The 24773-nt window shown below is 43.6% G+C and overlaps 1 protein-coding gene across 1 annotated transcript; it reads right to left on the bottom strand.

Annotated features, from left to right (window-relative positions):
* Window positions 1-200: 200 nt before the first annotated feature.
* On the bottom strand, window positions 201-23597 carry ACOT12 (acyl-CoA thioesterase 12). The gene is made up of 16 exons (XM_030968656.1): window positions 23489-23597; window positions 20802-20871; window positions 17441-17501; window positions 16372-16473; window positions 14271-14403; window positions 12783-12794; window positions 12177-12327; window positions 9399-9518; window positions 8623-8773; window positions 7458-7513; window positions 7036-7096; window positions 5632-5715; window positions 3708-3841; window positions 2613-2741; window positions 1103-1229; window positions 201-335 (listed from the first exon to the last, which is right to left on the bottom strand). Exons 1-16 carry the CDS (start codon window positions 23595-23597, stop codon window positions 201-203), a joined length of 1635 nt encoding a protein of 544 aa, XP_030824516.1.
* Between the last annotated feature and the right edge of the window lie 1176 nt (window positions 23598-24773).

Here is a 24773-nt window from a genome sequence, read left to right as displayed (position 1 = left end):
AAAGATTGGATTTAGGGCCTAAGGCCTAAGCTTAGTTTGATAGGAAATGCTTGTACCAGGTATTTTCAGGCTGAAGCCCAATACTGACTACATGATCTGAAGCAAGTCACCTACAGAAGAATGATCCACAACCTTGCAGGAATTTCAACCAGAACTGCTTGATAATCTTCAGATGTCCCTTCAGAAATCTGCTTTTAACTTCAGCACTTGCTGTCTTCCAGCTCCAAGAACTTTATACACTCCAAAGCAGTGTCTTCAATGGATTTTGATGAGCCAGTAAGATTTGCAGCTAAGTAATGCATAACTCCTGATGTCACTTGATTGAAGTAACACACCTGTTTGAACAAAAGTAAATGAAACAAAAAAGCCTATGGATTGCAAGTTAGCCATTTTTTTGCAGAACCTGGATGAGTACCACAGCTTTCATGGATGTGAATAGAAGCACACAGTGCTTCTGAAACTGAAGGCAATAATTTCCAAAAAACATGCCTTTTTTACAACACCCCAGTGATCTGGATGTCCTCACTGCTTTCAGACCCTCCAGCATCTGCAGGTAAATGTACAGAGCAGTGCAGCAAGAAATACTTGTGTATAACATACTAAATACGTGTGCTTTGTGAGCAAACCTGTTGCCCAAAAAAAGGAACTGCAGCCACCAAGAGCTGCTGAAAGTTTTCAGAAAAGTGTTTTATTAAATGGAAAAGTTTTAGCCTTCCCATGGCAAAGAAGATTGGCCATGGGTCCAGAGATGGGAATCAGATTGCGTGATTCCTGGCATATGAAGGTTCAAGCGAGGAATTTAATTTGAACTAATTCCTTGGCCTTTGTAGTCAGTGGAAAGAGAGACACACCACCAGAGTCCAGCGCAATGCACATCCTCTAGGGGTGTATTTTAGAAATCTGGAGGGGCAGGGGTTCAGGGCTCATTTCTAACAGTCAGATTGGCCAAAGTTGGGCAAGACAGACCCCACACACCCAGACTGAACTCCTTTTTTGGAGGTATTTGGCTGTTCCCTCTGCAGTCTCAGCTCAGGCGAGGTGACAGCCGCGGGGCAGGGGGGACAGGGCAGGGGGCACAGCTGGGCCCTGCAGGGTTACTCACAGTGCAGGAGCTGCTGCTGGTGCTGTGGATCTGGAACCCAGCACAGAGGATCTCACTCCTGCAGAACTCTGGGCGTGGGGGCATCGCCCTGAGGGTCACCGACCTCACAGCCACCGTGTAGGGCTCCCTGCAGGGCAGGGACAAGCATCACTGTCACCGTGATATTTTCTGAAAAATCCCTTCACCAGGATTTCTTCTCCTGGGAAGATGAGAAGCCTCAGTTTCTCCATGTTTTGCTTCTCTGGAATGTGGTTGGAGATTGTTTATCCAAGCATGTGAATTGTTTTTAATTAATGACCAATCACCATCAGCAGTGTTGGACTCTGAGGAGTCAGTCACGAGCTTTCATTACCATTCTTCTTTAGCCTTCTAATGTATCCCTTCTCTTTCCCTAGTATAGTTTTAGTATATAATTACTTTTAATATAATATAATATCATAAAATAATAAATCAGCCTTCTGAGAACATGGAGTCAATTCTCATCTCTCACCTCATCCTGGGGATCTCACAACAGCACACATCACACCCTTCCTCTTGTTGAAAACGTTCATGGCAGTGACTACAACATGTCATTTTCACAGGAGGGCCGAGGAGCTTGGGTGTTTTCAACAATCCTGGTTCAAAGCCGGGGCCCTGCTGAGCCTCAGTGAGGCTTCAGCACAGACCCCAGTCCAGGAGACCTCTGTGGCAGCCAAAGAACAATTCCCCACCTTTTCTTTTTAATTTACCCTGCTCTGCTCAGCCCACATTTACTGCATCAGGGAACAACCCTTACCCAGAGGCTTCACAGTGTGGCCACAGTAAAGGTATCCAAACTCATTCAGTTCCCTCATGGAGGGGGAAGGCAAGCACAGTACAGAATACTGCCTTTTAGTGCTAAGCTGAAGAATTACTGAATGTGAAAAAAGAAACAGAATAGAGAAGGGTAAGATGGACCAAAACGTTCCATTTGCCCATGTTTCACTATGTAAGAACAAAAGGAGATCTAATAAAAAGTAATAAAACTTTAAAAAGCAGGGTATGTTAAACTGAGCAAGGGACTTGGCAGAATTTACAGATACAATAAATGTGTAAGGTTTCAAGAACTTCCTTGACTAAACAGATACTCTGTAATTACGTGGAATGGGAATACAGAGTCACTTCAAACAAAGAAAAACTAAACTCCCAGCTAGGTGCTTCAGCACACTGACATGCTCTCTGGGACATGATTTTTTTTCTCCATTTGCCCTTTTGAATTCTGGCCTATTTGCCCTCCTGGTAGACTACTCTCGAAGAGTCACTATCAGAGGATCAATATTGGACTATGCTAAAAATTTGTGATGATCTGGATTTATTTCATTGCACCTTCACGTGGCAAAGCAAATCTGGCTGTACAAACTCAGGCATCAACCAAGGAATCTCACTCCTTAGAAAGTAAAATGCCCTTTTGTCACCCAGTGACAGATCAAGGTGACAGCACCCCAGACCATGGCCCCAAGGTGCTCAGAGTTAAAATAAGAGCCATACTCACTGTGGCTGGCAGGGCTGCCTTTGGGACACCAGAATCACAAAGTCCCTGGGCTGGTGGCCTGCCGTGGGGCCAGAGGTGACGTAGTAGATCTTCTCCTCTTCACTCACAGCCTGCAGGACCTCACATGTCCTGTGAAGACATTTAGCACACAACTCAGGCCCTGTGTGTGCAACAGCAGCTCCAACAAACTCAGTGCAAACGGGCTCATCCTGATGCTGAACCTTTAATTTTCATGTTTCACCAGCAAGGCAGAGAGAGTGAAACATTTAGGTTTTCTGCAACACCTCATCAGCACTATTTCATTAGGTTTTGTTTGTTACAAGCTGTAAATTCAGCAGAGTTTGTAGATTTTCAAATATCCCTAATGTTCCACTTCCACCCTCTGGTAAAAATCTTTCAGGATGGAATAACTAACTGAAAATGCTTCACCATATCAAATCAGTATAATTTCAATTCAACTGTCTCTAATCACTATTCTACACCATAAAAGGTAAATAAAAAACCTCAAACACCTTTTAGAGCCATTCCAAAAACCTGTTTCAAATGATACAAACTTTCAAACATGTTATTTTTTGAAAATATGTATTTTGAAGGACCCCATTTCTTGATTTCTCACTTTGACTGTGAAATTGAGCATCAGTGTCTCCAACAGCACAAACATGAAGGAGTCCAGCTTTTCCCTAATTTGTAAAGCTAGCATGCACAATATATCCACCTCAGTTCTTACTTTAAACTTTTTATTTTTTTACTAGTTTTGGGTTTTTGTCAGTTTTAACACACACCTGCCTAGGACTGGAGCTGTGATTATTTAAGAAAAAGATGACCTCTGTCCTATCCCTTCTTTTGAATGACACAGAACGCTCAATTCTTTTGAAAAATACAGTGCACTCTGTATTTTGGAAGCAGACTAAGCACAAACCAAATTTTACTTCTACACTAAAAAAACCCCAAAACCCGTATTTTGACAAATGAATGTTTGATGTCAAACTCTTACAACACTTTGTTCCTAACAGGGCAGGGTCTCACAGGAGTGTCTGTGACAGAGAAGTGGAGTGGCCAGGGGGCTCAGAGCCCCAGACAAGGACAGGGTCTCACAGGAAATGTTTGTCCCAGCGCTGGCGGAGGCTGAAGTCGGACAGGAGGGAGAAGGCCACCTGGGATGGGACCTTCACCTGCATCTCCACCTTGAATGACAGCACAGCACCCTCCTCGTGGGTCCAGATTTTCACCTGGGAAAAAAGGAAAAAAAATATAGGCAGCATGTATTAAAAACCAAGAATTATTACTGTAAATGTTTAGATGCATAAATGTTACACATTTAGGACTTTAGGCAGATTTTCTCAGGAGTTCCTGGGAAATGCCACATGCCTTTGTCCAGGCAAATCAGCCACACCTTGGCTTAGCCCTCTTGCCCCTAGAGCAACCCAGCACTTCCCTTTGCAAAATATCCTTCTTTTTCTCCTTTGCTCTCTTCTGTGAAGCAGAGCACCCAGAACTAATGATACTTTGAATAACTACTTTAAATCACAGTTTTGCATCTCTTGTCCCACACCTGTACTATCTTGCCTTGATTATTTTGGGTCTATTTCTATTCGTAGGCCTAAACCCCAAACCAGAGAATTCAAAAAGAATAACTTGGACATAACAATGCACACACAAGAAGGATTTGTCACCTCCCAGAAACCCCACAAATGGAAGGGGATGGGTACAGCAGAATGTTTAGAATTAGAGAATTTTATTCCCAAATTCATGTGCTTTATTGCTTCTCAAATCCTGAGAAGTTTAACAGATTTTCATTTCCAAGTGATGCAAAATTCATAAGGTTCATCATCACTGTTGATGTTTTGTTGTTTTGGTTTTCTTTTTCTGCATCAAAAAATGCGCAATCTTTTGTTTTCTTCTGCATTTCTGCAACAACACAGATTCTGTATTCTCTGGATTGTCCTGTCTTGGAAGGGGAAATAACCCCCAACTTAATCCAGCAAGCACCTTGCTGAAGTAAAGTTTGGTGTAAAATTAAATGCTTAAGAGCTTTAAAAACCATCTACAGGAGGTCTGCATCAATATTCCTCTATGGCACAGAACAGAAGTAATGTTGTTCTAGGAGTCTTCTAGCCTTGAAAAATCACAAAACAAAGCAGGAGGTGCAGCTGTCAAAACACCTCTCTGCTAAGTGAACATTGGCAAGGCTGGATTATCTCTGCAGCCTCACAAACCTTGTGGTTTTGTGTCAAAGACACCAAGAATGCCATTTTTTACCTTCAAAAGCTGTCAAGTCAGCTTGGGGTCATTCCAGTTGCAGGGAAAAGGGAACAAATCTGCACTTTAGGATCATTCCCCCTTGTGCAGTCCCTCCCCAGACTTCTTGTACCTCCCCCTTTAGGTACTGGGAGGTGCTTCAAGGTCTCCCCAAAGCCTTCTCTTCCCCAGGAAGAACAACCCCATTGTTGTCTCTGCTTGTTTCCAGGAGCTGGTTCAAGCTTGCTTTTCCCAGCACCAGAGTTGCGTGCTGTTTATTTGGCATAGCAGCGTTTACTGAAATATTTAACCGCTGGAACAACCTACACACGGCACTGGCAGCTTTGCCATCACTGGAATTCCTTATGATTTGTATCTGCTCTTACGTAAGTATCTTATTGTCTACATGCAAGAGTCACTAAGCAATGTTCCATAGCCTGCAATGCACAGGAGGTCAGACCAAAACACTGAAAAAATAATTTATTGTCCCAAAACACCTCTGGATCAACATGATCTGGAAGTAAACTGCCAGTCACTAACCATATTTCAGAAACCCAGCCTTGGCAGATGCCAGATGTCTCTCCATTTTCTGGAAAACATGCACTGCAACAGGGTTAACACCCCGTTTTCCCTTGACTTTCTCCTGCTTTTCCTAGCAGCATCTTCCTCTGCTAGAACTGGTTTACACAAGTGTCCTTGCTGATTTGGGGTTTATAACACCACTTCACAAACAGGGAGGTGCCTTGCTTTCAGATTTCTGTAATTTCTCTTCTACACTTACATTATCCAGGGTCTTGGTTATGTCCCACCCTGGTTCTCCTGCCAGGTGTGTCAGTGCAGCTATGTTGCTGTAACTCAGATATGCCTGAAACACAAGACACATGTCTGAAAATGGAGGGCAAAGGTACATTTGACTGAACATTGCAGAAATTAGGTGTTCTTTTTTCCCATCATTATGCTTCAACTGCAAACAAATGTTTATTTTCCTTGTAAGTGAAAACACACTTCAGTAGTTTCTGAATTAAAACACTTCCAGTGGCTTCCTGATGCACTCACATGGCTGTTGGCAAAACAATCTTAATTAAAGGACAACAAAACACTATTTTCAGCTTCTCCAGTTATAAAGCTGTGAAGAACAACTTTGACCACCAGGGAGACAATACAGATAACCTCTCAGACCACTGAATTAATGGTTTTGTCCATCTTCCTCTTAAGCAATTAGAATCTACTCGAAAATTAACCTCTTCTTTGCTACCAAGCTGGGTCCATCTCGGCAATTGTTTTTCACAGCAGGCTCACAAGCAAAGGAAATGCAAATATAGCCATTCTTTATGCTTGGCTACAGTGGATGGAGTTCTCATTTAAGCACTCTATAAAGAGAATACAGCCTTAGAGTCTTTATTGACAGGTTTTGATTTCATAGGAAATAAATCTTAACCAAGCAATTTTTATCATTGTGTGCGTATTTACATTTGTTGCTCTGCAGAAAAAAAAAAAAAGGAAAAAAAGCTGCTTTAGCCACAAAAACTGGACACTGAAACAACATTTAATTTATCTATAAATCCACCTAAATTCAGGTTCAACACCATTCACTGCAGGACATGGACACAGTGAATGCCCCAGCATGTCCAAACCAGAAACACTTGGTGCAGGGAATCTGGGAATGAACATGATTTCACCTCTCTTTCCACAGATTTGTGCTATTCCAATGTTCATCTCTCTGTTGCTATCTCTCCCCCCACTTTTAGCACTTACTAAATGGTTTCCTCACTGCAACTTTTCAGACATTCTGTGGCTGGATAAAGACAAAAACCAAAACCCCAAACTACTTCCTCTACAGGAGAATTCAGCTTATTCTGAAGAATAATAAAAGGAATTCACAATTCATTTTGTAACAACTGGGGACATTGAGGGATAAATCTGCAGGAGACCTTAAGAGACCACCTGTATGCATGTGTTTTAAAGACAATTTTTATATCCTTTCTATTGAACTTACTCTTAGATCAGTAGTGAATCATCTACTCCCTCTTTTTAAAAGAGAAATTTCACTGTGTTACACATCCATCTGTTCCTCACGACTACCACAAAACTTCAGAGGGTCCACCTGTACTGCCACAGCCTGAACAGCTGCTTCACACACCCCAACAGGTGCACAAATACAGCTTTTTATGCACCTACAGGTTACCTGGTTGCTTGTCTCCCAGGCATCAGAGGGCTTGTCTCCTTTAGCAGATATCATGCATTTTCTAAAACATAATTAAAAAGAGACACAGTAGCATAAACTGGTTCTTTATATGTCTGTGTATGCTAGGAAAAATCACTTTCAGTAGGCTTAAATGTCTTCTAAATACAGGTACTTTATCAATTTTTGGTTTGCAATAACTGCTTTTTCTTTCCAAGAAACACAGTGAAACACAATAACCTCCAGAGCAAAGTAGTTTTGAGACAAGAAGCCTCTTAACAATTTCAGTGCCACTGAAACAAAATTATTTGTAAATGTAAGCCATATAACAGTCATATATATGTTAAGGGGAGCTCAATTACTTTATTTAGAGGATTATGAAGTTAAGTTTTCAAAATCAAGACCTGCCAGTGACCCAGCTGTACCTGGTGAGTAGAATCCTCCTCCTGGCAACAGCTCCGTGGTACCTCCTCACACCATCCTGCATGAAAAGCAAACCAGAGAGCAACAAATCTCATTATTTTAGAACAAAGCTTGAAAAAAGACAACTAAAAATTATTTATTCCAGATGAGCAAATGCCAGAGCAGAAATATAAGCAAATAAAGAGTAATTGTGCAATGGCCTTTCCACAAGCTAACCCAAGAAAACTAGTGGTTTACTTTTTGCCTTAGCACTATTCCCTGAAATTCGAAAAAAACCAATGTGATAGAAGAGTTTTATTATTGTAGCATCCTCCAGGTGCTCTTTGGTCCTAAAGCAGTTGCAGCTGGGCAGTGCAACAGACACATTCTGCTCTTTCTGAATGTGCCATCCACCAAATAAACTATTAACCTAATTTATCATCATCTGGTGTTCAAAGCACAAAGGGAAACTGTATTTTTCAAAGCCAGTTTCTCCTCTTGGGACAGCCTGCAGTAGGCAGTAGTAAACTTACTGCCCCAGTGAGTACATAAGACACCTTGATTCATTTGTCCGTTTCCCATCCTATAAAAAATAAGGTCTCTGATCTTAAAAAATAATTTTATTTCTGCCTACACTGGCTCTCTAAAATTCTTGTAACTGGAACAGGAAGATTAGTGACAGGTGTTAGCACAGCAAATAATTCAACAATAGCATTCAAACTGCTTCAAGTGCTTCATGAACCACTTTCAGGGAAACATGAACTGAGATCTCCATGTCAAAGCAACTGAAAAGCCCACCCACGTCATGGGATTTGATTCCCACAGACTTCTTTATTCACTCTATTTCTCACCTTTGTTAAGGGTTTATAAAAATAACTATTCACTGAATACTTATAAATTTCATCTACAGTCAGTGGAACTTGCATGAGATGCAGACAAGTGGAAAAATCTCCAAATACATCAGATTCTTCTTCTCTGACCATCAACCACAGAATCTCTAGTCATGAGGATGCTCCACGGAGCCTCTCACTTTCAGAAGACTAAAGCTAACAATAATAAACCTATCACTCGAGGGCAAGCACTTCATTTGGAGCTTTTCTCTCCTGCAAGAAGATGCACTGCTGCGCCCTGCTTGGTCCTGGCTTCCTCAGCAAGGCTGTGGTGACCCCCCCAATGCTGAGAGCTCACCTGAGTAGTGGGCTTGACCTTGGGGAAGGTGAGCAGCTCCCCTTTGTCATCCAAAGCACTGAAAATGAGGAATGCACTGTTAATGTGCCGCGGCTGGTCCTGGATCCACTCCTCGCAGTTGTAAGCCTCCACACGGACACCAACCTCCACACTGAAAGGACAGTTTAAATAAATCACTGAACTGCTGCCAGTGGTGCAGAAGCAGCCCTGAGACACGCTAGAGTGGACAGCAGTACCTGCAGGTGTGCAGGAAGCCTGACTCAAATACCTTCTGTAGCATAGCAAATCAATTACTCAATCTGGACAGGCACACCTCTGAAATAAAATAAACGATGGCAGTAGCTAAATAGCATTAACAAAAATAAGCAATAAATAGAATGCAGTCTGTCAACAAATGCCAAGATGGGAAGATCCTGGCAAGAAGCTGGCATCTTCTTGCCAGCTTCAAGAGTCAAATCTCTGGGAGCAACTCAGCCCTTGAAAATCCCTGAATTTCAGAGGAATGTTTATTGTTTGAATTTGCAGGAGTGGGATTTGGTGACAAATGATCTTTAAACTGAAAGTCAGAGGATAATTTTGTTTTTAAAAACTTCCACTGATAAAAGCGAAACCAAAAAAAAGGCACATATAGGCAGTTACAGATACAGACACATGCCTCAAAGTCCCACCTGAAAAATAATTAATTCACTAATGAAAATGCTACTGATGCAACATGAAACACACAGTGTAGGCTGGCGCTGGAGATGCCCAGGGACACAAGAGATGAGGAGCTTTACCTGCTGTGGAAAGTGTTGTTGACAATGGCATTGAAGACCAGGCGGTCACCCACAAAGGATGGCCCCCAGAATTTGAACATGTTAACTGCCTTCAGGATGGGGTGTGAATGACAGAGGCGGCTGAAACAGAAACACAGACAGACAGACACAACACACAGCTGTGCTAAAAGCACAGCCGGCGTGACTGACCACAGAAACAGGGTTTGCAGGACCTGGAAGGTCACTAAATTACACTGATCTACTCCATGCTAGCACGGTCAGCTCCAAGAGCATGTAACTCGAGCTTCAACCATCATAATACCACTTATGTCATGCTGTTTCATTTCCAGCACGTTTTACAAACACCAATTAATTCTCACTGCTTGAGACTGCCCTCTCTTAAAGCCAGACCATGAATCCTTTACCTACAGAGTAACCACTTACCTCTCAGTTTCATTAATTTCTGCAGGACTGCACGGGGAGCAGGCTCCTGAGCAGTGTAAAAATGCCAGACCTTAAACCTTTAAACAATTAAAGGAAACCTGAGCAGAAAGGCTGAGCACCAGGGACAGGGTCCAATCAATGACATGTCAAGTTATCTAGTCTCAATATTTGTACTTTTTTGCTTGGTTTTAGATGCTTTCTGCTAGTGTGATATGAAATGAGAATTAAAAAACCCTCACATGGCTACCAGATGCAGTCTGGGTGAAGAGAATCTTGTTTCCAAGCTCTCTGGAGCAGGCAAAAATCACGTTTCTTCATCAGTTCTGCATGTATTCAAAGCCCCTCACTTTCTACTGGGATGTCTGTGCATCACAGGAAGAGGGGACAATATACAATATATGAAATTTATTTTTAGCAACACACTGCTCTCAGTAAGGAGCCCATGTGCACATCTAGGATAGACTGTTCCATGGTGAAGTTTTCTAAATTTGAAAATACAGTTTTGTAGCACTTCTAGCTTTTAACTCAACTGCACTTTGAAAACTAATGTACCGGTATTTTTAAATGCACACAATTATCTGCAGCTAATTAACTGACTGGAACATCTCTTCAATAGTCTAATACATTTGAATTACTTTGTAATTAAATTACAATCATTTGCTCCTCTGATTTAAAATGCTAAGCGTTGATTTTATTTACAATGTTCACTCTAAAGATGCAAACACAATAATGATGAGGAGAGGAACAAACCAGAAATCAGGCCTAAATATTCATTTCTTTCCTGGAAAAGTACACCCTGAATGCTTTTATTGCAAATGTAAGGAATAAGAAAGTATCTGTCAAGTTCAAGCTAATATTACTAATATTCAAATGGTTTTATTGCTATCTGCAAGATTTTTATGTATTGATCAAAAAAAGGTGGTGGGGAAGTGAGAAGGAGAATGACTAACCTTTAAAATGCCCTTAGAAATTTATTTTTTCAGGCTTATCCCTCCTCTCCTGTTCCTCTATCACAGTCTGTGGCCACAGAAACTCTTACCTGGCACCTTCAAAGGTGGAGTCTGAGTGGCCTCACAAAAGGTTCATAGAGAGAGTAGTTACTTCTCAAGCAAAAACTACAACATCTCTGCTTTCAACCAGCCTCTGACACCATTATTATTCCTGAAATTCTCAACATGAGTAATCATGTTTGACATTAATTAGTTCAAAGAAAATTTGTCCAGTACTCCGTTTGCTGTGGTCTCCATTCCTTTTTTTAAATCTAAATGTGACTCCCACAAGGTAAAACTTATCAGATGAAAACAGGTAAATATTCTGAGTCATAATATGGCAAAAATCTGCAACAGTCCCTTCAAGCCACTGGAATTGCACATGGGGGTAAGGTCAGTGCACTCTGTTGTTACTAAAACAAGTTGTTTATCCAACCACTACAGAAAATCTGTTGTTATCAGTACAACCACTGGCTACAAATCAAAACCATATGAATAATGAATGGAGAAGTCATTTAATTATTAAAGATAAAAAGGGAAAACATCTCTAACATCCCTGCAGTGAATTAGGTCACTCGGTATGCAAGGAGAATTCAGACTGAAACTTGAGTGCTGCTTACAAAGAAGCTTTGTGCAGTGTCCAGGAACAGGAAGGGAGACAAACAACGGTTTGACTCCGGGGAAGAGGGATTAAGTGATTATGTGCCTGGGTCACACTGGCAGGCAGCGTCACAAAACATATTTTGTTCTCTTTACCTGAAGATGCCCAAGCTCTTTAAATTGCTAAAATTATTGCAAGCCATAGGATGTGCAGCTCAGAGGGACTGAAAGGTCAAGTGACTTGCTGAGGGTTATCCATCCGTTCTGTGCACACACCAACAAAACAGAGCCTGTTTATGTGGCTCCTTTTTCTCTGACTTATTTTTCTTCTGGCATCACGAGGATCTGCAGACTAAGTTCTAGCAGGCTGTTCATTTTTGGATGTCACTCGATACAGGGTGAGTATTGCTTTGATTCTGGTTAAACAACTAACTTTGTTTCTAAAACACTGCACCAAGCATAAGGAGAGCAGGTTTCTCTTCCTGTATCCAGTGTTAGCTTTCTGCAGATTCCCAGGAAGGTAACACAGCCTCTTTTGCCTTAGGCTCTGTATGTGTAACAGAATAATGTCTGAGTCTCAGTGGCATGGCATGCTGTGGGAGATGTACCACTTAAATAGTTCAAAGGCCTCCTGTAATGTGAGGAGGAAGACAAGTCACAAAGGCCTGGGTCTGTATTCTTCATAAAATAAATCCCTGTGAAACCTTTAACGTTAAAAGCACATCCACTTAGAACAACATGCAGAGACAATGCTGTAGGAAAGTACCTTGCTGAAATGCTTGCCACTGTCTGCATCCAGGCCATGATCTGGCCACCAAAAGTGTTTCCATGGTGGTTTGCATGAGGAGGCAGGACAAGCTCAGTGCTCTGTACGTGGGTATGCTCAGTTGAAACGGCATCTTTCTCTTCACAAGTATCTGAAACAGAGCAGCAATGCATCAATGAATGCTTTCAGAAGAAAGCACACCCAGTGAAGAGAACAGCTTGTTCAGACTCAGCAAAAAGAAGAAAACCAGAAAGGCACAGAAGAGCTTTGTGGTTTGCAAGGGAAGTGATAAGAAGCTGAACATTTTCTCTGTTCTCCCAGGAGCTGCTGCTGCCAGCCCTCAGTGCATCCCCACATCCCTACCAGGGGCAGTTCCTGTATCAGGGGCAGTTCCTGCAGGGGAGCAGCAGCTGCAGACCCAGCGTGTGCTGGCTTTCAGGGGCTGTCAGAGCACTTCAGCACCAACTCAAATGTCTGTCAAAGACTCTGCCCTGTGTGTGATGGGCACCTGTACAGGTGTGTTGAACTAAGATTAGAACAGGACTTGATTATTTCACCTTGTTACAAATTTTGTAATTGCCTGAGGCAATACCTGCATGAAAGGACTGAAATGAGGATCTGAGAACCACCTTGTATTACCTAAGCATTTCTGATGTCACTTTCAAGTGTTTAGCCTTGCATCCTCATGCTAATCTCAATTCTTTTCAGTGGTGTTTTGCAGGAAGATTTGGGCATGAGATTACATAAAGTAATTTTAAAAGTGCCCACCTGTGCTAGGAGCTGCTTGACCTAAATTGTACTTTTGACTTGTGGCATAATTAGCTAACTTTGTGATTATGTAAGTGTGTGGAAACATATGACTAACTTGTACTTTGGACCTACTCAAGGTGTTCCCTAAGATCCACTCGTCAAACAAACCTCACTCTCAGGGTATGATTTGTACATATGTTGCTACCTCGCAGCCTTTACACACAATGTTCTCTCCTCTCTTCTCCCACTCTGCTTGTTCTGTCTCCTTAAGGAGGTGAATTACTGCTACAATAATACCCTTCAAAGAAGTTTCCAGGAAAGGCAGTGGAGACAAAACCCATCGACCTCTGATTTGTCACTCGGGTTATTAGACTGTACCCTGTGAGACAGTTACCATGAAGACAAATAACTTGTTTTCTTGTACCAAACATGACTCTTCAGTTCTACGAAGTCTTACTAAATTGTTACAAAGATCTTTGTTTATAACAGGTTTAATCTCTCCTCAGTAAAACCACATACTGCCTGTTATTTATATTTGGAGCTACAGCTCAGATTTTCCAAATACAAGCATATTTTCCTAACTGCTCTGAGTAATTTCTTTTGTGAGGGAACACAACAACCTATAAGCACAACTTTCTTTAGGAACAGAAATTACTACCATAAATAAAGAATAACCTGTTTCTTGGTTCAGTTCTTCTAACTTTTTTACCTGTTTTCACCTCCACGTAATGAAACTTCTGCTTGTTGGGAATCACCTCAGGGCATAAACATAGTTCTTACTTTCCTTTCTGGCAAAGACATGGCCACAATCCTGAGTGAATGTCATGCTTCTGTCTACATCACAACTAGTGTCACAGAAGTTTATTGCTGTGTTTACTGCTGTAAACCTGTGACACCTCACACATAGAGTCAAGTGAAGATCTGCATTTCACATCTATTTAATGCACACCTGGCCTTCAATCCTGTGTTTTTACATCTGGAATTTCTGAGATAAAAAGAAATACCACTCTGTTAGAATAACTGCCTCACACACCTCTGGCCCCTCTACTCACAAATCTGGCGCAGACTTTTCTATCTGACACCACAACCCCAAGGAGACATTTTGCCTGCTTTTTTCCTTCCTTCCTTCCTTCCTTCCTTCCTTCCTTCCTTCCTTCCTTCCTTCCTTCCTTCCTTCCTTCCTTCCTTCCTCCTTCCTCCTCCTCCTTCCTTCCTTCCTCCTTCCTCCTTCCTTCCTTCCTTCCTTCCTTCCTTCCTCCCTCTTCCTTCCTTCCTTCCTTCCTTCCTTCCTTCCAGCTGCCCATAAGTGTTTGTTCCACCTCCTGCACTGAGTACAGAAATCACCTTCCTTATTGCTCTCCTCCACCACCTTCTGAAAGACCTGGACATAGCCCAGGCGGATTCTTCTCCTCTCAATAGCCAGGATGTGCTCCAGGTAGTCTTCTGCAGACAGAGGCTGTACAGGTTTTAACTCAACCTGTGCAAATGGAGAGGGAAAAAATACAACAATTCTGAATTTCACAATCGTAACAAAGCGCACTTTGAACTTAAAATGGCATCAGCATTTTCTACAACTTTTTCCTATCAGCTGTCCAAGATGACAGGTTTAATAATACAACTAACACAGAGTATAAAGTTCAAGAGATTCTGCATTATCCTTTCAGAATCATTCATTAAAACTCAATGACAAAGTGCTTTCAGCTTATAAATACAAGCATCCATGAGAGCACACAGTGTTTAACACATTTAAGAAAAAAAAAAAAAAGACAGGAAAATATGAACTTAATAGGAAGGTTTGAGGATAGAATTTTTGAACCAGAAAATAAATTCAGTTGCACTGGTCAGTGGTGTCAGTGCAAATTCCTGTGTATTTCAGTTCAATGACAAACTGCATCCAAACCAAATGTACTAGTTTCAAGAAAATGACTACATTTGGATAATTACACCACCAATGACACTGAACAATCACTTCTGAGATTTGTCTAGAAGGCCTAGCCTCAGAAGCATTAAAATAATGCACAAAGCAGCACACCATAGACAAATTCAACATTTTGCAGTAGTGCCACTAATGTTTCTCAGCCTTTGACTCTTCCCTCTAACCCTCTTCCAGATTCATTGCCTCCTTTCCAGTCCTTTTCAAGAGCTTCCTAGATTTTCCCATGTGGCCCAGTTAAAAAATTAAGATGGTGGTTATATTGATATTCTCTCTGTACAACCTTAGAAACAGTTGTTCAGAAAAGTGGATTTGGAAAAAATATTCTTCAATGTCTCTGAGATTTTAGTTTGTCATGGAACTTGAACTGAACTCTCAAACTCCCTCTGGGACATTCCTGTCTTAAACCTAATCTTAGTTAATCATCACCAATGTAATCCTGAATTAATCTCCCCAGAAATTTGGGCAAAAGGTAAACAGTTTTATGTTATGAGCATGATATCAAACTAGTAACAAACAATTCTTGATCATATTTTGGTGCTATCAGGGTAGAAATTTAGCCACTAGCCCTTCAGAGACAAGAGCTGGGCTTTAGTTTTAGTAAAACTGCTCCAGTCTGTTTCCTTCTCCAAACTGTGGCACACCCTCACAGAAGAGAGAGCAGTAGTGCTTGGATGTATTAATTGCTCATGGGATGACTCTGCCAATCTCCAGTGGATGTTTAACAGCCAGACATGCTGTCATAACACATGCAGTGAGACAGGAAAGTCAGATCCATGATGTCACATTCAAGAAAGCAGAATTTTACATACAAAGGGAGTTTTTGAAGATAGTCTGAGGAGTGTTTGGCCTTCCCTACAAGAAAATTCTAAAAAGACTGTGCCTGTCTGGCACAGTGATGTGAAGGCCAATGGTACCATGACTGATTTCCTAACACTGGGGAGAAGAAACAGCCCTGGTGTGAAAACCAATCAACATAAATGGCAAAGAACTAATATAGATTGGAAGTGAGCTTAAAAATAATGTCTTCTGTCTGAGCAGTGATGTCTGAACAACCTCCCCAAGAGGGGAAGTGAAGGATAAAAAAGCCCACCCTGCAAACAACTTCTGAAAAGGAGAGAGACTCACAAGGATCTCCATTCCACTAGCTTGCCTCAGACAATACTGTAGCCCTCACAAAGACCTCACTTCTATAATGAACAAATGTGCAAAAGGAAATGGAAATGGAAATGGAAATGGAAATGGAAATGGAAATAATAATAATAATAATAATAATAATAATAATAATAATAATAATAATAATAATGACAGCAACAACAACAACCTAACCATTTCAGAGAAGCAAATTAGAAATAAACCCCCAGACTCTATCTTATAAAGTCTGAACGTCATGCTTTTTTCCTATCACTGATCAGAATAAACAGTGTATCTGCTGTGTTTCACAACCAGAAAAGTTGGGTTATTTCACAGAAATTCAGTTGCTCCAAGCTTACGAGAAAACAGGAAAAATACCTTTCCACCATCAACTGGCTTAGGCTCATATGTTGCATATGCCACACTCACAATCTTTTCAGCATTAGTCAAAACATCCTGTACTGTCACCTTGATGCCAACCTACAAGGAAGAAGGTGGTGGAGGAAGGAGATAAAAAGGGTATTTACATCATAGTCAACTGATTTGAGACAATACAGTGCAGTTTTTATCAGTCCCTTATACCTAAAGGGAAAAGGTAGAAAACCTGCTCTAATCACTGATACATCTCTGGTCATCAATATTCAGTCAGCTCTGAAAGGTTTTTTTAGTACCACAATTTTTATGTTTGTTCAGCATCACTTGTAGGGTAAAATTACAAAAACAAGAAAGACACTTAAATGTAGTTTTATGGATTTTTCTTCCATTTTCTTCTGTGGCATTTGGAGTCCTCATTTGAATGAGTTTCTAAGGTCTGTACATGGAAAAAAAAGTGTGTTTAGGGGTGCAAAGCAAAATGAAACACTTGAATGTGAAACACTGGATTCGATCGTGTGGCATAGGCCTGACACACATCAAAATTCTGATTTTTATAATTTTTAGAATATTTTGGAATACATTACCCGTGGGATGCATCACTCTCATTAATAATAATGGGAATTGGACACAGGCACAATGCACAAAAAGCACCCCAAAGTTCAGTTAGGATTTGAAGTGATCAGGCAAGGCATTGCATACTGACTGCAGTATGAAGATTTAAGATCACTGTGCACCTTAGACATGTACATTTGTATCAGAAGTTTCAAAAATGCTTTGAACTCCACCTATTCTGTGGATCTGGCCTGGACCAACACCACCTCTCCCATCCTGCCCACTACACCTGCCAAAGGCTACAATTCTTCAGGGCCCAATTGGTACTCTGACATGGATTATTTCACAGGAAACACACAACTGTAACACTCTGAAAGCAGTGCCATTAGACACTGTTATTGTTCAGATACCTGCAAATATCTGGAGCAAATAAACCTGGACCCATGCTGTGCTCCTCTGCTGCTCCCACCTCTGCTCTTTTCCTTCAACACCTTTAGAAAAAAGAGTGATTATCTCTTACCTCCATGCTGGTTTTGAATGCTCTGTTCACCTTTGTTCTGATGGCAATAATTTGTCCAACCCTGTTAAGAAGAGTAAGACCTTATAGAAGGCAAACATGCAGCTTCATAAGAGCTTGAATCTGCCTCTCTGTGTACTGCTAAAACTGGTGAAGAACATCTCATTAATCAGTCTGTGTCTTCCACACTGCACTGAAAATTCACTGAAAAAAGTGAATTTTTCACTGTGTTCAATTCAACACTGTTATTCTCCAGTCAGACTTGGTCAATAAAATTACAGCAGCTCAGAGATCTGCACAACATTAATGGCAACATTGCTTCTCTCTGCTGGTGTCTGAATGGCAGCAGGTGCACTCAGGTACACCCAGAAATCCTGGTTTTTGCTCACAAGCACATCCTGCATAAATCTGAGTACAGGCAGCTGCAGGAGCTTCAGACACACTCCACTAGTACCTCTGGCACACAGGTATGTGCACATGAGGAGATAACCCCAGGGAAAAAGCGCTCTTGGATGGGAAGAGAGTTCATGTTCCAAGTTTTGGCCAAGAACAGGTCTGCTTGTTCCTGCTGTGCTAACATCATCCCTCTGAAAACCTCTCTTCCCCATTTACCTACATAAAACAACTAAACAGAATTTTTACTTTATTATCTAGTAAAAATTCTAGAGATTCAAGACTGCTAGATGATTATCTAGCGTGATTTCAATATACTAATATTTTTACTATATATTTTATTTTTTATTATATTATTTATTTTATTATTTATTGCCTTTTAAATTCTCCTTATTATGTCATCAAAACAGATTTAAATGAGGAGACATTTTCTTTCCTTCTGGAATTCCTAAAGCACCTGCTCCATGTTGAAAACAGGAGCACACTTTGTTTCCAAACCCCTCAAATCTCAGCCCTAAGCAGTGCTGAGAGGGTGGGAGGAAGGCAGTTTGCCCTCCACTTTTCCCAGTGAGCAGGAAGCAAAAGGACACAGTGTGCAGGGTAAGCCAGAGGCACAGCCAGAAGGGTGCCAGGCCACTGCCTCCAGGGAATTCAAACTGAGTTACAAATGCTGAAGAGCAGCCCTGGGACAGGAAAAGTGGAGCCAAGACTGAAGTAAAATGTAACTCAGAGCACTTGGGTACTGACAAAACATTCACTGTGAAAAGGATTTTGCACAGAGATTACCACAGTTAGTAATAATAATAATTAAAAATAATAATAAATAATAAAATTAAAAAAATAATAGTAGTTGCTTACTAATTTAAATGAATTAAGCTGGGACATTTAAAGGTAAAGGCTTACTTAAATTGCTCATTCCACTGCAGAAGTAGAATGGGAAATGGGAAATAGGAAACCTGCTCCTCCAGAGGACCTGACAGGAACAACAAACGACACAGCAATTTTTTTTTCTTGTCCTCACCCAAGAACACCCGAGGTGGAATCCTTTGGGTGCGTAGGGCAGGGAAAATGGTCAGAAAGAACCAAGTCCAGCTGCAGGTGCACAGCCCTCATTAGCTTCGCAGAAGATGCTCAGAATCATCTCAGAAGTTTTTGCATTATTTATTGCAAAGAAAAAGCAGAACTGTTAAGGCAATTGTTCCCAACTGCACAGCTAAGGGAGCCACCAGCTCCCTCCCAGAAAGGAGAGTGGTCAGAGCTACAGATTTGCAGGGGCAGAAGTCACACAACACCACACTTCCACTTAAAACTGTCAGAAATTTAACAGAATGAACTGACTATCATTCACATACAGAACACTAACAAAATTTAAATAAACGCAATTTAAAATCAGAGGTATCAATTTAAAATCAGCAGTTCAGTAATACACTGAACTGATGCGTATTACAAGAAAAGGAAGAGGTTATCATGGTATAAAGCTAAGTTTTGAACTATATAGATGTGTGACAATTTCTCTTTACATCTCAGCTGAAATAAACACAGAAGACTTAATCCCTGCAGAAGATTTAGTAACCTGGTTTAGGTCAATAAACCTTACAGTAAGCCCTTACCTAAAAACTATCTTATTAATTTACCAGAAAGAGAAGCAAGAGCTCTTTTATTTATGCAAGATGTTTGTATAATGAACTAGATCTGGCAAAATTTAGGAAAATGCACAGTAAGCTACAAGAAGGATGTTAGGGATGACCTGGCAGAGAAAAATAATTTCTCAAATAATTTCTTTCACAGCTACAATATTGGTACCTGAAATTCTTGTTACAAATGGAACATTGGTATTACAAGTGAGAGAAGAACTAGAAATATTCAGAAACAAATTTGGAAGGAAAAGTATTTTTGTCATGTTCCGGAAGCTCTGTTCTGCTGTCATGAAACAAGACAGAAAAGTGCTCTGAAGCTACTAACTCTGAACAATTACACCTGAAAGGGAAACATTACCCTAACTTTGATTAGTTTTTACAAACAGGATTTTTTTCTAAGAACAAAATTAAAACACAGAGCAATTCAAGGCAGGACAAACACTTCAATATTGTGAAGCAGACCAAGAAATTCTCTTTTGAGTTCCAGAATTGGTATGATCACGTTCTCTTCTTTGTCACTGGCTGCAGTTCTTACTCTAATGGGCACTGCTCTAACAGTCTCAAGTCTGAGTGGATGCTTGTTTTGCACTTATGAGCAGTTTTTAACTGCCATCAGCTGTACCCCTGTCAGCCAGTGTTTCTGTGTTCACAGCCACAACAACTGCATGTGCACTGCTCCCTGCAACCAGGTCTATGCCATCTAATCTCTCCTTCATTCTCAGATTCCCCTGTGTGAAACCAAACAAAACCCATAAAGTAACGGGTTTAGGTTTCTGTAAAGGTATGGTTTAGGAATAAAGGGCCTATTTCCTCTTACAGTGAGTTTCATCCCACCATGAAAAATGGTAAAACAAGTTCAGTCCTGTGTTATCTCGTAGACTCAGTTAATTCAGTGGTCAGTGAATGTAAAACATTTATCTTTTTTATAAAATAGCTGAAAGAGAAAGATGTTAAGAAATGAACCAAAAGAGACCTTGCAGCAATAAAAACACTGATAACAGTAAGTTTTATAGGTAGTATTGCTTATTTAACAGAGATAAGCAGTGGCCTGCAGCCATTCACCAGAGCCAGAGACCACTGGGCCATCAGTTTCTCAACAGGTATCTCAACTGCCAAGTAATGTTAACAAGAGTTTATTTCTGCCCTGTGAGATGGATCTGCTCTCTGGGTGGGCCAGGCTATCACAGGTGGAAAAGAGCAGTTTTGCGACTTAGCCCTGTGGCCGTGGTGCGTTCGCAGGTCTGCTCTCTCCCATTTTATAATGCCTCAGTTTATCTCTGCCAAACAAGAGTCTGCAGAACGGAAACACCTGACTGCTGTCAGCTGGTTTGTACCTGGCAGCCTCTTCAAACTGAATGTCATCCATGGACGCTGTCACGCAGGACACCCCAGCATGCTTCTCAGCTTCAAAAGAGACACAGGAGCACACAGTTACCACTCTGCACCTGCAGGGAGCTACTCACCCCTGGGCTGGTGCCTGACAGGCAGGGACTGCACGCAGCAGGTCCCTCTTCCTCCTGTGAGCACCAAAATGCAACTCTGCAGTGCGCCCCTTAGGAAAAAAGAGAAGCTAAATAAGATTAAAGTTAACATTTTTTGTCACGATTCTGTTGTAAAGGGTGTTTGTATTTATGGGTAACATCAGGAGACGAGACTAGATGATAGCGACTATCTTACTCAGTTTCAAAACTTACACCTAAGGTCTTTTTCTAAAAATGAACATTCTGGTAAGAGAGCCTTAACAAGCATTTTGAATGACAGAAAGAGTCACAAAGTGTTACCAAGCTCACAGAAAGCTCATCATTCTCCCTCAAAACAATATGTCATGAGCATCAGCTAGGGCAATCCATGGGGAAGTTTTATGCCAGTGGAGGATTCTGAGATACAGGAGAAAAACCTACTTATTAGTAGGTAAAAAACTTAGCTTATTACTGCAGTCACAACAGTGGAAAGCAGCTAAGTACATGTCCTTATTGAATTGAATTGAATAAAAACAAAGACAAAAAAAATTCAGAAAATTCAAAACCAGAATTCACCTGCTGTAAAATATTTTCACCTAAATTTGAACTGTTAGTCATTTCCATGGGGTACATTTGGCTGTGAAAAAGAACACACGCTTTTTGTATTAATTATGAAAGCTAATCTGCCAAAGGTAAACATCTTATTTACTGTTAATATTTAATCACCTGATAGTTAAGTTTTACAGCTAGTTAATATGATATATTATTTATTTGACCATAGCACCTAGGGCTTCCAGTCAAAAGGTAGATCTGCAATATACTAGGAGCTGTATAAACACAGACAACCTCTGCTCCGAAGTCCTGAGTGACACAGGCAAGAGAGGGGACCAGCAGGAAGCCTGGAAAATAGCACTGCACAACAGGCAAGAGCTCTCACTCCCCAGCAGCCCCGTATTTTTAGTGAGCATCACACGAGGAGCTCAGAGAAATCAGAGGTGTCATATCAAAATCTGAAGACCTCCCTCTGAAAATACGAGAGGAAAGCACAGCCTCTTCTCAGAAAAATCACTTCTGAGGGTTCAAACACTGAGGGGCTGGGATGGAATCACTCCCTCATACCCCTGAGAGAAGAGGCGTGCTCCTTTTGGGGGATGCGGGTGCGACCCCGGCTCGGGCACGGCGCTGCAGCCACGCGTGGCACTGCGGGGTCACCGCGCCGGGGACAGCCAGTCCTGCCTCCTGCAGCCCGGACCCGGCGCCCCGCATCCCGGCAGGGGCTCCGGAACGCCGCCGGCCAGGCTCGGGACCGGCCGCTGATGCGGGCACCGGGATCGCTGCTCGCCGCCAGGCTCTCGCTCTGCGCTTCCCCCGCGCTCACAGCGCTCCCCAGTCACTTGTACGAGCTGGCGAGGGGGGGTTAGGAGCGTTGGAAGCCGAGATACAGGCAGACACGGAGTGCTCTGCACGCTGGCTGGATTTGTGGTTGTTTCACAGAACCATGGAATCCCAGAATAGTTAGGGCTGGAAGAGTCCTCTGGAGACCATTTAGTCCAATCCCCTGCCAAGGCAGTGGTACTTTTCCTTCTTTTTGGCACACAAGTGGCAATAATCTTAAATTAGTACTTTCCTTCCTTCCTTCGCTTGCTTATCTTTCACCACCTCTTTTCTTCCCTTCTGCTGCTCCTTTTTAAAATTCTCCTCATCCCCACATTCCCACCACCTTCCTCGCTCTCCCGTGCCATCTGACGCCTCACCCTCGTGGTGTCTGTTCCTAACTGGACCCCAGATCTCCTGGGCTCCCAGAGACAGACGTGGAGCTCCGGGAGTGGGTCCAGTGCAGGCTACCAGAATGACTGGGGGACTGGAGCATCCTCCTCTCGAGGGAAGCTGGGTCTGCTCAGCCTCGGGAAGAGATGAGTGAGAGGGCCCTTCATCCCTTCATCCCTTTTGGACACGTACAAATGTCCTAAAAAGGTGTCAGAGCATGGATCAGGCTCTGCTTGGTGGTGCCCAGCAATGCGACATGAGGCAAGGGGCAGAAAATTATGCCCTGGAAGTTCCATCTGAACATGGAGCTGTGTCAGGGTGGAGATGAGGGAAAGGTTCTTCCCCCAGAGGGTGGTGGGGCACCGAACAGGCTCTGCCAGAGCTCCAGGAGGGTTTGGAGAGCGCTCCAGGGATGCCCAGGGTGGGATTGTTGGGGTGTGTGTGCAGGGCGGGGGTGGGACTGGGTGATCCTGTGGGTCCCTTCCAGCTCAGGGGGCTCTGTGATTCTGTGAAGAACTTTTTCAGAGAACACCGAACACGCTGCCCAGAGAGGGTGCGGGGCGGAGCCCGCAGGACCCGTCCCAGCAGCGCCTGCACGATCCCGAGTCCCGGGCTCTGGGATGACCCCGCGGCGGGACAGGATGACCCCTGTGGCCCCTTCCCCCCTGCCCGGTGCAACCTCCAAAGCTCTCTCTCCCTTCCACGGGATGACACCTTCCCTCCAGCCTCCCCCAGAACTGGGACTGTCCCCTCCCGCCCCCGGGCGAGCAGGGGCCGGGCCCCGCTGGCCGTACCTGCGAGGCAGGCGGCGGCGTCCATCCATCGCAGCAGCGGCCCCGCGCCCAGCTCCCCGCGGGGCCCGGCGTCGGCCGGCAGCACGGCCCGGCACATGTACACGGCCATGGTGGAACGCTGCCCGCTCCGCCCGGCACCGCGGCCAGCGCCCGCCGCCACCTCAGCCGTGGGCGGGACCGGCCCGCCCGGCGCCGCGGCATGGGGGGGTGGCGGGAAGGGCTGAGGGGAAAGGGGGCCTGGGCTGAGGGGATGAGGGGAAAGGGGGCCTGGGCTGAGGGGAAAGGGGCTTGGGGTGAGGGGATGAGGGGAAAGGGGGCCCGGGCTGAGGGGATGAGGGGAAAGGGGGCCTGGGCTGAGGGGAAAGGGGGGAAAGGGGGCCTGGGCTGAGGGGAAAGGGGGCTTGGGGTGAGGGGATGGGGGGAAAGGGGGCCCGGGCTGAGGGGATGGGGGGAAAGGGGGCCCGGGCTGAGGGGAAAGAGAGCCTGGGACGAGAGGAAAAGGAGCGTGGGACGAGGGAGCCCGGGGTGAGGGGAAAGAGCCCGGGGCGAGGGGCAAGGCGTGGCCAGGATTAGGGAAAAGGGATACTCGGTATGAGGGGAAAGGGAGCCCGGGGTGAGGGATTAAGGGGTACCTAGGATGAAGGAAGGAGTGGGACGGGGCTGAGGGGAAAGGAGGGCCTGGGATGAGGGGAAAGTACCTATAAGGATGTGGGCCGAGGGTGAGGTGCTGAGAGGAAGAGGGTGTCTGGGTCTGAGGGGATAGAGGTGGCAGGGGTGAGGGGAAAAGGATGAGAGTAAGGCGCTGTTGGAGATGAGAGGGTGGGGTGCCAGTGCTGGGGGAATCATGGAGTTGTTTGGGTTGGAAGGAACCATAAAGCCCACTCAGTGCCACCCCAGCCATGGCAGGGACACCTTCCACTGTGCCAGTGTCCAGCCTGGCCTTGGGCACTGCCAGGGATGCAGGGGCAGCCCCAGCTGCTCTGGGCACCCTGTGCCAGGGCCTGCCCACCCTGCCAGGGAACAATTCCTCATTGCCAAGATCCCATCTTCACCTACTATCTCAGTTTGAAGCCATTCCCCCTTGTTCTGCCGCTGCCTGCCCTGGTACAGTCTCTCTCCAGCTCTCTTTAGACCCTTTAGGTACTGGAGGATGCTCTCACCTCTCCCTGCAGCCTTCACCTCTCCAGGCTCAGCAGCTCCAGTGAAGGGGGTGCTGGTTGTGTCCAGGGCACCAGGGACTGGATGCTCCCTCCGCTCCTGCCCCAGGACTCCTGAGGTCACCTCG

Source organism: Camarhynchus parvulus, chromosome Z (assembly GCF_901933205.1).
Source record: "Camarhynchus parvulus chromosome Z, STF_HiC, whole genome shotgun sequence".
Lineage (NCBI taxonomy): Eukaryota > Metazoa > Chordata > Aves > Passeriformes > Thraupidae > Camarhynchus > Camarhynchus parvulus.
Note: the sequence above shows the minus strand (reverse complement) of the source record. Positions and strands in the feature narration are given on the sequence as shown.